The sequence below is a fragment of the Canis aureus genome, chromosome 35, assembly GCF_053574225.1.
Source record: "Canis aureus isolate CA01 chromosome 35, VMU_Caureus_v.1.0, whole genome shotgun sequence".
In the NCBI taxonomy this organism is placed as follows: Eukaryota; Metazoa; Chordata; class Mammalia; order Carnivora; family Canidae; genus Canis; species Canis aureus.
The window spans coordinates 23,570,882-23,585,711 of record NC_135645.1 but is presented as its reverse complement, the minus strand read 5'-3'; the positions used below and the strand labels follow the sequence as shown (position 1 = coordinate 23,585,711).

The 14,830-nt window shown below is 34.3% G+C and overlaps 1 protein-coding gene across 8 annotated transcripts in view; it reads right to left on the bottom strand.

The window, feature by feature from the left end:
• Window positions 1–14,830, bottom strand: part of SENP7 (SUMO specific peptidase 7) — a 139,864-nt gene that overhangs the window by 13,248 nt on the left and 111,786 nt on the right. For all 8 annotated transcript variants that reach the window (XM_077884469.1, XM_077884468.1, XM_077884473.1 and 5 more), the window contains 5 exons: window positions 10,114–10,293; window positions 8,307–8,569; window positions 6,798–6,931; window positions 5,152–5,268; window positions 1,605–1,727 (listed from right to left, as the gene is read on the bottom strand). In XM_077884469.1, the coding sequence (XP_077740595.1) occupies window positions 1,605–1,727; window positions 5,152–5,268; window positions 6,798–6,931; window positions 8,307–8,569; window positions 10,114–10,293 (817 nt within the window). The remainder of the gene's footprint in view (window positions 1–1,604; window positions 1,728–5,151; window positions 5,269–6,797; window positions 6,932–8,306; window positions 8,570–10,113; window positions 10,294–14,830) is intronic.

The following is a 14,830-nucleotide window of genomic DNA, read 5'->3' as shown; positions in this document are numbered from 1 at the left end:
TTAGTCTGCAATATCTTAACACTAGTAGTTTGAGCCAGTTATCGGGGATTTATTTACCATTTAGGTTTATATCCCTTACCACTTTGATTCTGGGCTTCTTATTTTTTTTTTACTGATTTGTAGAAATTCTTTGTGTGAATATTAATTACATATACTTCAAGCCAAGCATTAGTAGGAGTATCTGTGTATGTGTGAAAGACACACACACACACACATACACACATATACACAGTTGACCCTTGAACAACAAGGGGATTGGTGGAACCAATCCCCACCCAACAGAGTTGAAAACCTATATATGTAACTTCTATTCCCCAAAACCTTAACTAATAATGGCCTACTGTTGATCAGAAGTCTTACTAATAACATGAAGCCAATTAACACATATTTTGTATGTTATATATATAATGTATTGTGTTATATACTATAATGTATTATAAAAATAACACAGTAAGCTAGAGAAAATATTAAAATCATAAGGAAAATATGTTTATCAAATATATAATATTTATACTGTATTTATCAAAAAAATCCTGTATGTAAGTGGACCCCCCCCCACAGTTCAAACCCATGTGGTTCCAGGGTCAACTGAATGTGTGTATGTGTGTGTATAAGATACTAAGTATAGTATCTAAATATAGTATCATATATATTATCTTACCCTGGAATATGCCACTTATATATCTCTGTTTTGTATTACTTTTATACAAGATCAAATATCTAATATCTAATTTTAATTTTTAAAATTATTTTAAAATATAAAACACAGTAGAATCTACCTGCTTTCATTTCATCAGTTTCTAGTTGACATGGACTAGTAATCTTAAAACAAAATTTAAGATTAAATCACAGTACTATCAATTTCTATATACATAAAATAGAACAGGAAGACATCAAAAAAAGTTAACTATCAAATTTATTTAATAAATCTTCCCCTTCCATATATCCCTACTCATTAACTGATGGTAAGGTAAATTATGCAAACATAGTATTTTGTATAATTTACAGTAGTTTAACTAAAGAGTAGTATTTTGGTGAGAGTCTCACCAGGAAATAAAAGACACCCTATATATTTAAGACAGATAAAATGTAATGCAGAGAACTGGCTACAGTGATGATAGAAAAAGTCCAAAGCCAAAAAAGGGAGCAGCAAGGCAACCAGAGATTAGCATAGAAGGAAACTACTATACCCCTACACTAAAGGGCAATGGGGAAGAAGCAGTAGTACCTCTAGTAGGAGCTCGCACTCTTACAGATCTGTCCAATGAAAGACAGGACCCGCAGAGAAAATACAGCCACTGCCAAAATCACTGCCTAATGCAAAGAGGGTAAGGAGGAAATAACCTGACTTTCTCTCCTTCCTTGCCCTCCAACTTTCCGTGTCCCCCACAGAACATGTACTTGGAAATGCAGTCTGCAAGAGTCATCCTCCTGTGACAGGGAACAGAATAGTGGAAGGGTGAGAAGTATATCTTAGAGCAAAAAAGCCTGCACAAGTGGTAATACTGCTCTCTAGGAAATACTGTAAGAAGTTTTTTCACTTAGAAGCATCAAAAGAGCATATTTTCCTCTTAAAACTTAAGTATACTGAAAGATTAACTTACGAAAGATTTGGATTATCTTCTGTTAAATTATTTTCCTTTCTTGTTAAGCATTTATAGAAAAAGCTACTAAAAATGTGACTTCGTTCAACAAGTTCATCTGATGCCTTCTCCAATATAAGATACCTGTAAAATAGCAACACCATGAAAGTAAGTTATTTTTTTATTTTATTTGGTCTTCTCCCAATTATCTTGTGTGTTCTGGAAATCTTCATTTTTATGGCCAATTAAATTCAAAGCAATCTTGAAATTTCCTCTGATTTCAGTTTTTTTGGTTCTTTATTTATGTCACCTTCCATCAAGATTATTTAAAGCAAAAAAAAAAAAAAAAAAAAAAGGGATCCCTGGGTGGTGCAGCGGTTTGGCGCCTGCCTTTGGCCCAGGGCGCGATCCTGGAGACCCGGGATCGAATCCCACGTCAGGCTCCCGGTGCATGGAGCCTGCTTCTCCCTCTGCCTATGTCTCTGCCTCTCTCTCTCTCTCTGTATGACTATCATAAATAAATTTTTTAAAAAAAGATTATTTAAAGCAGAAATTGCCCATTATACTTTCATTTACTTAATTACAAGTATTATCAAATTCCTAACATGCACCAAGCACCATGTTTACAGTAAGATATAAAATAAGAGGGGGAAAAAAGTACCTGCCACCATATAGCTTTACAATCCAGAACGATGAGTATAGAAGGACAAATTAATCAAATACTGAAACCAATGAGACTCCTAAAATAAATCTAGAAAAACTTTATTATGAGATATGCCTAATCTACAAATCCTTAGTCCACTTCTATGAAAATAATTCTTCAACATAAGCTTGTAATTCAATCATTTAGTGCTTAAACCCTTCGTAATTCAAGAACTCTACTATTCTTAGTAGTTTACGCAGGTTCAAAAAATGACTTTGTAATTTCTGTTTTAAAAAGCATAAAAGACAAACACAACTTGACATTTTTTTTAATGTGGCTATGGAGAGGCTTTGCTAAATGGAAAGAGATAAAAATGAAGTTTCTGATGTCCTAGAAATATTATTTTGATCTGAATGATGATTATATAGAGATATATATATATAGATAGATAGATACAGATATATAAACATCCTCTCAAGAATAAATAAAATCTTTAAAAAAAAGATTTTATTAAAAAAAAAAAGATTTTATTTATTCATTCATGAGAGACACACACACAGAGAGAGAGAGAGAGAGAGAGAGAGAGGCAGACACACAGGCAGAGGGAGAAGCAGGCTCCATGCAGGGAGCCCAACATGGGACTCGATCCCAGGTTTCCAGGATCACGCCCTGGGATGAAGGTGGCGCTAAACCGCTGAGCCACCCAGGCTGCCCTAGAAATTAGTTTAAACAATAAAGTTAGAATACACTCTGAGGGATGCCTGGGTGGCTCAGCAGTTGAGCATCTGCCTTCGGCTCAGGGCATAAATCAGGGGTCCTGGGATCGAGTTCCATATCAAGCTCCCCTGCATCAAGCTGCCCTGCTTCTCCTTCTGTGTCTCTATCTCTCTATATATATCTCCATGAATAAACAAATAAAGTCTTTTTAAAAATCCCCTCTGAAAAAAAAAATCCCCTCTGAAAAGAAGTCAGTGAGACAGAGATACAGGCAATTCAGTGAAAAGGAAGTATAGAAAAGTACTATTGGAAATAAACTAGGAATAAAACTGTATTTGTTAATTCTAAGAAAACATAAAAACTAATAATATAATCCAGTTCATCTCACTAAATATAAATTTGACACTATTACAGGAATATAAAAATGAGTAAGATATAATAAGATGCTTAAACTTTAGGAGAATGTCATAATACCACTAACTAACTGTAAAATCAGGTACTATAAAAGAGATGAAAATGAAGTGTCATGGTAGTTAATAATATCTGTTCAGAAGATCAGGAAAAGTTTTAAGAAGGCACCACTTGAGAGGAACCTTGAAAGAGAAATAAAACTTCAACAGGTTGAGATAAAGAGGAAAGTCTACTGGAATCAAGAAAAATATGGCACTAAGGCATAAGAGTGAGTAGGAATGGGCTTTGTTTAGTTAAACTGTTTATAATTCAATTTTGCTGGACTATGTAATATGTACAGGATTGTTCGTAGATGGCTAAAAAGGTAGTGTCATATTATCAAGACTCTCAAATGCCAGACTGTCTGAACTCATTCTGACCAATAATAAGAAATTACTTTAAGTTTCTCATAGGAATTGCATTCATAGAGTAGTTTAATAGCAGTGGTTGTGATATACCTAATGGACAGGCAAACAGAGATAAAGGATAGAAGACTCATAATAATAATAATTCAGATAAGAAGTACTAGCAAATCAGATAAGAACAATAACTCAGTTAAGAAATACTAGAAAATCATGATGACAGAAGAAAACTAGATGAATTTGAGATAGAATCTACTAAAATTGCCAAATAAGTATGCAGAGAGGGAAGGGAGGGTAAAGAGTCAATGGTAATGGAGACATCTGCTTCCAGCCAAGATGAAATAAGAGAGCCTATATTTACCATCCAGGATAAAGGAAGCAAAAAAAAATCAGACAAAAAAATATATGAAACAATAATTTTCAAAACAATGGACATCAGGCAACAAAGAAAATGTTTGAAAAATGGGAAACCAACAAAGATGAGCTCCACTAGTGCCCTGGCTGACTGTGCTGGTAGCTTCCAGGCTGCAGCACAGGAAGGAGTAACCCAGAGGGCAGACTGCAAGTTGAGGAGATGCTACTCAATACAGACCAACACAGCTAGAATTTGCAGATCAGAATACTGAAAAGGGAAGAAAAGGGAAGAGCTATAGATAAAGAGAACTCCAGACATCTGCAGAGAGTCCTCCTTAAGTATTCAGAAGAACACTGGTCACCACACACATATGAGGAAAAGGCTGGGGAGAGAACTACCTGAAAAGACAGGAAGGAATTGGTAGCCAGCCGCAAAAATAGTGCCCGTTCTTACCAGACTGGGAAAATCTCATAATACATGAGGCCTTGAGTAGAGGATATTTTAAAAAAAGACCAAAATCAAGCTTCTAGAGATCAAATGTAAAGTATCTGAGATGAAGAATAAATGCTAAAGAGAGATTTGGAGCCTGAGTGATTGAATAAGACTAGTATTATTAGTTAAACAATAGGGCTCAGGTAAGACAAGGACTAGAAACTTTGCGTCAAAGTTTATAAAACTTTCCTATCTATCTCTTTCAGACATAAGTACAGACTTGCTTCTTTTCCCTTCCCAAAGTGATCTGTAATTTTTTAAGTACATCCTTCACCACAGTAATATAATAGCCAAGAAATATAAATCAAAAATAAAAACTAAAAACAAACAAAAAACAGTAACTCTTCTGAAGTATATAGTATCTATGGGAAGTAAAGGAATGAAACTGAAGTAGTCAACTGTAGAAAACCCTGTAGGCAAAATCTTTAAATCTAAATTCTTGGCAGGAAGCTTTTAGCTAGAGTTAAAAAAAAACTTCAGTGATGGGCATGTAGTTTAAGATTCACACCAAAACACACAGATGAGAAAATCATTTATCATTGTACTTACTTCAGGTAGAAATCAATGATTACATCATTAAGAAACTCTCCTTCTTCTAAGCACTCCAGATCTTCATTAGTCACTCCCAATCCCCCTTTAGTAGGTGGTGGAGGATACACAATCAACCTTAAAAGTAAAACTAAAGTTAAAACATATAGGTACTGAAAACTCCATTATCAAAGAGATTTGTTATATAGAATACTAAAAGAGCAATGTATTCAAAAACTAAGACGTACAGAGTAAAAAAAATGGACAGGATACAAGCAATTATATTTTCCTTCTTTATTTTCACAAGGTACTAACAGTACTCTCATTCTCTTTTCATTTCCAATCCCATGTGGGCTAGTATCATATTTGTCTAATCAATACCTTATATCCATAATCAGTGGATATCAAAGATGTCTCTATTCTGTACAATTTTTAACTTTCAACAAACTGATGTAATAAACCATAAAAGACTTTCCTACACTCTACTTTCCAACTCTAAGTTTGAATTCCCAAGACTAGTTCCACGGCATTCAGGTGGGCCAACAATCAAAAACTATATTCTCCTACTGGTGGCTGGTCTACAGCAACTGCTGAGCAATAAAGAAATAAGACGGAGCAGAGAAGGCAAGTCTCCTATAACAAAGTCTTTACAATGTAAAATTTGAGAGAATATAAAGGAAATAAATAATTATAAGAAGAAAGAAGTAGGAAACAGATAACCACTAATTAAGCATCTTTTTTCTGGCACCTTCTCTTAAATCTCAGAAGAGCGGTTTTGAGTTTTTAGCTATGATCTTAGAATAGACAGGATGGTCCTCATTGCCTGAATGTAGCCAATAATAAATGTATAATAATAAGGACTTCTAAATAATAATAATAATAATAATAATAATAATAATAATAATAACAACTTCCTAAGCCAGAATGATTCAAGAAGATTAAGTCATAGGCAATTGATTTAATCTTAGCACCTAAATCAAATAACATGAAATTTTAAACGCTAACATGATAGTTACTATTTCATTGGCTATTTTCTATCCTGTTCTTTCATTTGTTTTTTAAAAAACAGAAAAAAGGAATCACACAGAGTAATAGAAATCACCCTCAAAGGCAAAGACTCCCTATTCTGACTGACTACCATGAGAAGACATACAAGATGAACTATGAATAAAGTAGCAACTTATGAAAAAGAAGTTCTAACAAACTCCAAAGTACCTTAGATTGAGCCACACTTTAGTTAAGTAATCCCACTTTTCCTACCATATATTCAGATATGGAATATGTAATAAAAAACCATACACTGCTACACAAATATTTTCAACAAATACTTTAATATTACTAAATTTGACATTTTAGTTGCCATTTATGTCTTACCGACCTAATACTAAATGAAATGGCACCAGCTCTTTTCTTAACAAATTTAACTTTCTCAAAAGCAAAAAATTATTATTTCTATTACTAACCATCAGTGTAAGAGCAAAACTCAAAAACATTTAGAAGGTAAACTATTGTCAAATCAACATGTTATACATTTGAAACTAATATAATATTGTGTGTCAATTACACCTCAATTAAAAAGAAAAAGGTAAACTACTTAAAATCAGCAACAAGAATGACAACTACTAATGAGTCCACCTATTACAAACAGGATATGACACAGTACATACTTTTGAACAGGTCCAGTGTGCCTGACTTCTCGCCATTCTTCATCTGGATTAGATGTAATAGAAAGTGAGTAGCAACCACTACTTTGCTTCTGCAGGAAGGTGTAAGTAGGCTTGGCTATTTCTGTATTTGAAGGCTGACAGAAAATGTCAAAGAAAAAGGTTTCCTTATAGATATATAAAAATACACATTAACCCTCAAAAGGATAGTCAAAACCTAGGCTTTTAAGAGAAAATGTGACTAAAAGAAATCAGTATCAATGAGTTACACCTATACATTTAGAATTTCTCCAAAGATATTGTATAAGCAAAATAATATTTTTGATCAAAAGACACTATACAGGGACGCCTGGGTAGCTCAGTCGGTTAAGCGTCTGACTCCTGATTTCAGCTCAGGTCATAATCTCAGGGTCATGAGAGGGAGCCCCTTGTTGAGCTCTATGCTCAGTGGGGAGTCTGCTTGAGAGTCTTTCTCTCCCTCTCCTCCTCCTCCTTCTTGTACATGTTGTCTAATAAATAAATAAATAATGATAAATAAATAAATAAATAAATCTATCAAAACTAAGAAAATAACATTGGCATAATATTATAAACTACACTATGGATTTGTTCTGCTATCACTAGTGTTTCCACTAATATCTTTTTTCTGTATTTGGATCCTACAATTCCTGTCTTTGTCTTTGATGACCTTGATATTTTCAAGAGTACTGGTCACTTGTTTAGTAACTGGATTTGTCTGATTTTTTTCATGATAGGATTGAGGTTATACAGTACTGGGAAAAATACCAGAGAAGTCATGTCCCCTTCTCAGTATGTGATGTCCTCTTCTCAGTATGTGATGTGACAGGTTTATTACGTCAGTATCTTATTCCTGGTGATGTCTGCCACATTTCTCCACTGTAAAGCTATACTTTTCTTTTTATAACTAATAAATATTTGGCTGAGAGACTTTGAGATTATCCACATATCCTGTTTCTCCTTACGTTTTCACCTATTAAATTTAGTATCTCTTGGTGGACCTTGACTGCAACAATCATTGACTATGGTGGTTTTTTATTTTCTCATTCCTTTTACCCTTATTAATTGAAATACTTTTCTAAGAAAGAACTGTCAATTATCCGCCATCAGTATTTATTTTTCATTCATTAATTGAGGTATTTATTTGTATCAATAAAGATTTATGGGCATTTATTTTATTTTTCAGTAAATTTTTATTTTATTTTATTCATTTCATTTATATTATCATTAATGTTCTAACTTTGGGATACCTGGCTGGCTCAGTTGGTGGAGCATGCAACTCTCGATCTCAGGGTCATGAGTCTAAACCCCATGTTGGGTGTCAAATTTACTTAAAAAAATAATAATAAAGATAAAACTGTTCTAGATTTGGTATTAGGAGTTCTTTCAGGTTGGCTCCTATGCCCTTCTGACAAAACAGCATTTTGAAATCATTCTATCTTCAGTGAAAAAATTCTTACTAAACCTTGCCAATTATATTAATCATATGCTAACCTGAGATATTGATTTCATCTTCATTTCTTCAGCAGCAGCAGCAGGAAAAGAACAAGTCGAAGCACAATAGTAATGAATAAAAGAACTTTCTTTTGAAGAGAGGTTCTGAAATAAAGGAAGTGCCTGAACCCAAGACAATGGATAAGAAAGCTCTAATTCTCCACTGGCTGTACTTATTTCTGTCATAATATCTTTCAATTTCAATTCTTCTCTTTGTGAAATAGGACTGTGTAACTCAAGGAAAATGAATTCACTGGATTTTGCTACAAGAGAAAAAAGAAACCAATTTTTAGCAATAGTGTTATTTTTCAAGGTAATAATAATTAAAATAATTTAATTATTAATAATAGTACTTTGTATGTTAGTTAATAACGCAGGCAAATTCAATCTCAAAATAGGCCATCAGTAACCTAGATTCAAAACTCACACATTTTAAACTCTTCCTGCAATAAAATGGAAACTCTACAATGGTACTATTTGCTCTATCTCTACTATCTGGCATTTAGTAGGTATTAGTAAACGTTTGTTAATGAATGTACGAATAAATTAATGAAAGATAACTAAGCAATGAATTATTCTTCTCTAACCTCCCCTATGTATCAAATCTACCAGTTAAAAAAGCAATTAAACACTTCCTTCAAAATCATTTTATCAATCGTTTCAACAATGGTCTCAAATGACACTCACTTCCCCCCTAATAATTATAAATGGCTAGTTTTATTTCCCCAACTTCTCTATTTAGTCATGAATTTTCCCAATTAATTTGGAGTAAGACAGCAAAATAACTACAGTAGTCCTCCTTTATCCATGGTTTCATTTTCTACAGTTATGGTCACCCATGGTTAACCACCACAGTCCAGAAGCAGATGATCTTCCTTCTGGCCTATCACCATCAGGTCAATAGTAGGCTAACACTACATCAATATGCCTATATTATTCACTTAATTTCATCTTATCGCATAAGCTTTTTATCTTCTCACATCATCATAAGGGTGAGTACAGTACAGTAAGATTTTGAGAAAGACCATATTCGTGTAACTTTTTTTAGAGTATATTGTTATAATTATTATTATCAGTTATTGTTAATCTCTTACTGTACCTAATTTACATATTAAATTTCTTCATAGGTACATATGTATAGGTAAAAAACATAGTATATATAGAGTTCAATACCATTTGTGGTTTGAGGCATCCATGGGGGGTCGTGGAACATATCCTCAATGGATAAGGGAGGGACTACTGTAATATTAAAGGTATAAAATTTGGTTTGCCACTTACCACATTTTATATGCAAGGGAGTACAAAGGACAAGGTAGAAAGATCAAAGAAGTAAGAAAGAATCTTACTAATTTGATTTGCCCAATTTTAAACTAGACTCCTTAAGAACTAAAAACTAAACAACGTTGGGAGATATTTAAGATACATATAAATAGACTAGTTTTGGGAGCATTCTCCCAAAAGTCAATTCAGTCTTAGAGAAATGATATATAAGTAAACTGAGTTTTTTTTTTTTAAATTCAAGAAAATGCTGAAGTAAAGACTTCTGTATTTTATTTAACTTTGCCACTGATTAGTTGTCATAGTTCATTATAAAACAAGGGCATGGAACTCGTAAGAAATCAGGAGAAATTATGTAGAAGAAATAATTTATCTTGCATAATATTAAAGGATAAGATTACTTTTAATCCAATGAAATTAATTTCAATTCAATGATATTACATTCTACTTAATTGTTTTAGAAGAAAACTACTTTATTTACAGGACCTTCTTAGGTTATTCCAAAATTTAGATATCATTTCATACTCACACTGCTGACTTAACGTGAAGTTTTCTAGTTGGGTCTGAATCTCTTGAAGATAATTTGCAGAGACCCAGAGGAAAAGGATAGCATGACTCCTTTTACTGTGATCGTCATCCTTATTTTTCCATAACCCAAACCTCTTTAAGTGTGTGGTATCCACTAGCAATGAAACCTCATTCAAGGACACTGAAACAAACAAACAAAAAAAGATAACGTTAGGAATACAATACTTACACACTATATGACTCTCCTTGAATACATGATGTTTTTCAAAAAATGATATGCAAAATTTTACAAAAATATTATTTCCAGTGCACTTCACTAAACTTAGCTAAAATACCTGAAACAATATTATCAGCATAAGAAACATATTACAACTGGAAAGGCCCAAATAATTATCCAACAATCTCAGTTATAATCAGGAAAAGGAAATATGAAATTGAACTTCCATAGCATATAAACTTTTTCCTGAGAGATTTCTTACTGGGAGCGCTGATATCACCAGAAAAAAAAGAAGTAGAAAACAAAAGAAGAAGAAAAAAAAAAAGATGACAACAATGACTATTTTATCTATGCACAAAACTAAGCATAGTATAATTTAGAAAATTACATATTTCTCTCTTGCTCAATACTATCAACCAAGACACCAAATGCTACCATAAGCCAAATTATTCCTAGGTTTCTTCTCCCAAAAGATCTGCATTCCACTAAACAGACTAGCCACTATCAAAAGACTCTCAAAGATATTATGAGCTTTTAAATGGTCTAAGACAGTATTTCTTGTAAAATTCTTCAGGCTTAAAAAATAAATAAATAAAATTCTTCCAGGTTTTACTTCTCAAAACTTGTAGGTATTCACCCAGAATTACGGGTCTTTTCTCCTAGTAAACTAAAAGAATCTTCTTTAAGGACTTTTTTAATTCAAATAAACATAGAAAACTAGTGTAAACAAGTCCTGAAGGTCATCCGGTCCAACTTCAAGAAAACAAGCATCTGAACTAGGAATACAAGGATCAGTTACGTACAAACTCAAGACGAATACTTGTTTGAAACATATCTCTTGGGACACCTGGGTGGCTCAGCGGTTGAGCATCTGCCTTTGGCCCAGGGCATGATTCTAGGGTCTCAGAATTGAATCCCACATTGGGCTCCCTGCATGGAGCTAGCTTCTCTCTCTGCCTGTGTCTCTTCCTCCCTCTCTCTCTCTCTCTCTCTCTCTCTCTGCGTCTCTCATGAATAAATAAAGTCTTTTTTTAAAAAAAAAGAAAGAAAGAAAAAGAAACACATTTCTTAGTAGTCTTCCCCTGCATTATTTCCTGGTACCCCACCTTGGTACTCAAAATCTAGTTCTCCGCCTATGATGACCCTCGGGATCACATCAGAGCCCGATGGAGATACAGAATATCAGGCTGTACCCTACATGTATTGAATCAAAATTTTTGGCTTATCAAAAAACAAAACAAAACCCCAGGTGATTCATATCATTCAACACTGAAGTTTGAAAAGCATTTTACAATAAGCATTCAAATACTTAACAAGGCATCTTAAAGTTCCCACACTAGCAATGCTTTTTTACTTTTTCTTACAATCAAATGATCCATTTTAAACATCTTGTCTTCATTTCTTTCATATTCCCTCTTCCTTTGTTCATTCTTTCCTTCCCTTATTCCATTTCTCCATGTCTTTTTCTTGCTCCTATTCTGTATTTCTAGTTCTCCTCTGTGCCTGTTTGCATGCTTGCCCGTCTGGTTACTCTATTTCACTGCTACTTCTAAAAATATTTTACATTTCTTCCTTCCCTTTCTAATTCTGTTTCTACCTTTAATTTACTGGAATTTTCCTGGATAATCCTTTTTAAAATCATTTCTATCTATCGATCAATCTGTTTCTATTCATCTGTCATCTATCTATGGATCTATTTTTTTTTGCATCTGTTTATGTTTTATATACCTCCCTACACACCTATTTACCTTCCTAGCTAGCTGTCACCATTCATCAATCTTATCTTAGTGTAGTTTTTTTTTTTTTTTTAAGATTTTCTTTATTCATGAGAGACACAGAGAGAGAGGCAGACACACACGCAGAGGGAGAAGCAGGCTCCCTGCAGGGAATCTGATGCAGGACTCAATTGCAGGACCCCAAGATCATGCCCTGAGCCAAAGGCAGATGCTCAACCACTGAGCCATCCAGGTACGCCTTTACCCTAGAGTATTTTAACTGAATTCTATTTAAGATTTCTCCCCTTATTGTCTATAATTATACTTTATTTTCTTATAAGCTCCTCCTTTCAAACCCTTCTATCTCTCACTCCCACATTCTTTATCTCATTTCTTTTGTATTTTACTCTTTCCTACAGGCTCATAACTTTAAAACTTCTTTCTTTTTTCCTACTTTCTATCTTGGTCATTTCCTTTTTCTTCTCTGATCGCTTTTTTCTGTATCTTTTCTTAGTCCAATTCATTCACTATCCTTTTCTTTATTCTTAACCTCCCTGTATCCTGCCCGCTTTTCTTTCCTCTTCCTTTCTTTCCATCCTTTCTTCATCTCTTTATCTCTCCTTTCCTCTTTCCTTCTTTCATTCCTTCCTCTCCTTCCTCCTTCCATTCTTACCTTGTGTTTTTAAACATTTTTCATCACTCTTTTGTTCTCTTTCTCTTTGCATCTATTTTGTACGGTCTTTCATATTGGCTTATGCCTTTTAAAGTCTGTTCTGTCCCTCCCTATCTCCCTCACCCCTGACCTTGCTATCCTTAACTATGACTTTTCATTTTTTTCCAGCTTTACTGAGGTACAATTATCATGTAGCATTGCATAAGTTTAAGCTGTCTAATGTCAATTTGATACACTTATTTACTGCAAAACAATTGCCATGGAAGCATTAGCTAACACTTCCATAACTATCATTTCATTTTCATGGTGAGAACATGTAAGATCGACTCCCTTAGCAATTTTCAAATATATAATACAGTAGTAACTGTAATCACCATTCTGTACATTATTCTTATACCTGGAAGATTATAATCTCTGACCAACATCTTCCCATTTCCCCCATGTCCCAGCCCCTGTAACCTCCACGCTAGTCTCGGTTTCTGTGAGCCAGCTTTTTTAGATTCCATATATAAGCAATACCATATAGTATTTGTCTTTCTCTATCTGACTCATTTCAATTAATATAATGCCCTCAATGTTCATTCATGTTCTCATGGATTTCAGGGCAAGATTTCACTCTTTCTCAAGACTAATATTCCACTGTACATATTTTTTTAATATTTTATTTATTTATTCATGAGAGACACAGAGAGAGAGAGAGAGGCAGAGGGAGAAGCAGGCTCCATACAGACAGCCTGATGTGGGACTCGATCCCTGGACTCCAGGATCACACCCTGGGCCAAAGGCAGGGGCTAATCCGCTGAGCCTCCACTGTACATATTAACCACACTTTTATCTATCCATCAGACATTTAGGTGGTTTCCATATTTTGGCTACCTTGGATAATGCAAGGTGCCTCTATCTCTTCAAGATCCCATTTTCATTTCTTTTGGATATATACCCAGAAGTGGGATTTGCTGAATCATATAGCAGTTCTGTTTTTTTTTTTTTTAATCGTGTTTTTTTTTTTTTTTTTTTAATTTATGATAGTCACACACACACAGAGAGAGAGAGAGAGGCAGAGACACAGGCAGAGGGAGAAGCAGGCTCCATGCACCGGGAGCCCGACGTGGGATTCGATCCCAGGTCTCCAGGATCGCGCCCTGGGCCAAAGGCAGGCGCCAAACCGCTGCGCCACCCAAGGATCCCAGCAGTTCTGTTTTTACCTTCTTCAGGAACCTGCAGAATATTTTCCACAGTAGCTGCCACACTTTACAATCTCATCAGCAGTGTACAAAGATTCCCCTTTTCTCCTTACGAACACTTGCTGACTTCTTGTCATTCTGATGATAGCCATTCTAACAAGTATAAGGAGATATCTCATTGTGGTTTTCATTTGCATTTTTGTGATTAGTGATGTTGAGCATCTCTTCATGTGCTTATTTGCCATTTGTATGTCTTTGGAAAAAATGTGTATTCACCTCCTCTGCCCATTTTTAAGTCAGACTTGTTTTTGCTATTGAGTTCTCTGAATTCGTTATTTATTTTGGATATTAACTCTTTATTAGATTTCTGGTTTGCAAATATTTTCTCCCATTCCATTGGATGCTTTTTCATTTTGCTGATGATTTCCATTGCTATGTAGAAGCCTTTTAGTTTGATGGAGTTCCACTTGTTTATTTTAGCTTCTGCTACTTCTGCTTTTAAAGTCAAATCCAAAAAAATCATGGCAAAGACTGATGGGAAAAAGCTTACCCCCTAATGTTTTTCTTCTGAGAGTTTATGGTTTCAGAATCTTAAATTTAAAGCTTTAATCCATTTTGAGTTGATTTTTGTATATAGTAAAGATGAAAGTCCAGTTTCATTCTTTTACTTGTGGCTGTCTGGCTTCCCCAGTACCATTAATTGAAGAGATTATTCTATTCCGGTTAGTATATACTTGGCTCCTTTATGAAAAATTAATTGACCATATATGCATGGGTTTATTTCTGGGCTCTCAATTCCGTTCTACTGCTCTATGTGTCTGTTTTATGCCAGTACAAAATTGTTTTGATTACTATAGCTTTGTAATGTAGTCTGAAATCAGGAAGTGTGAGGACTCCAGCCATGTTTTCAGGACTGTTTTGGCTATTTG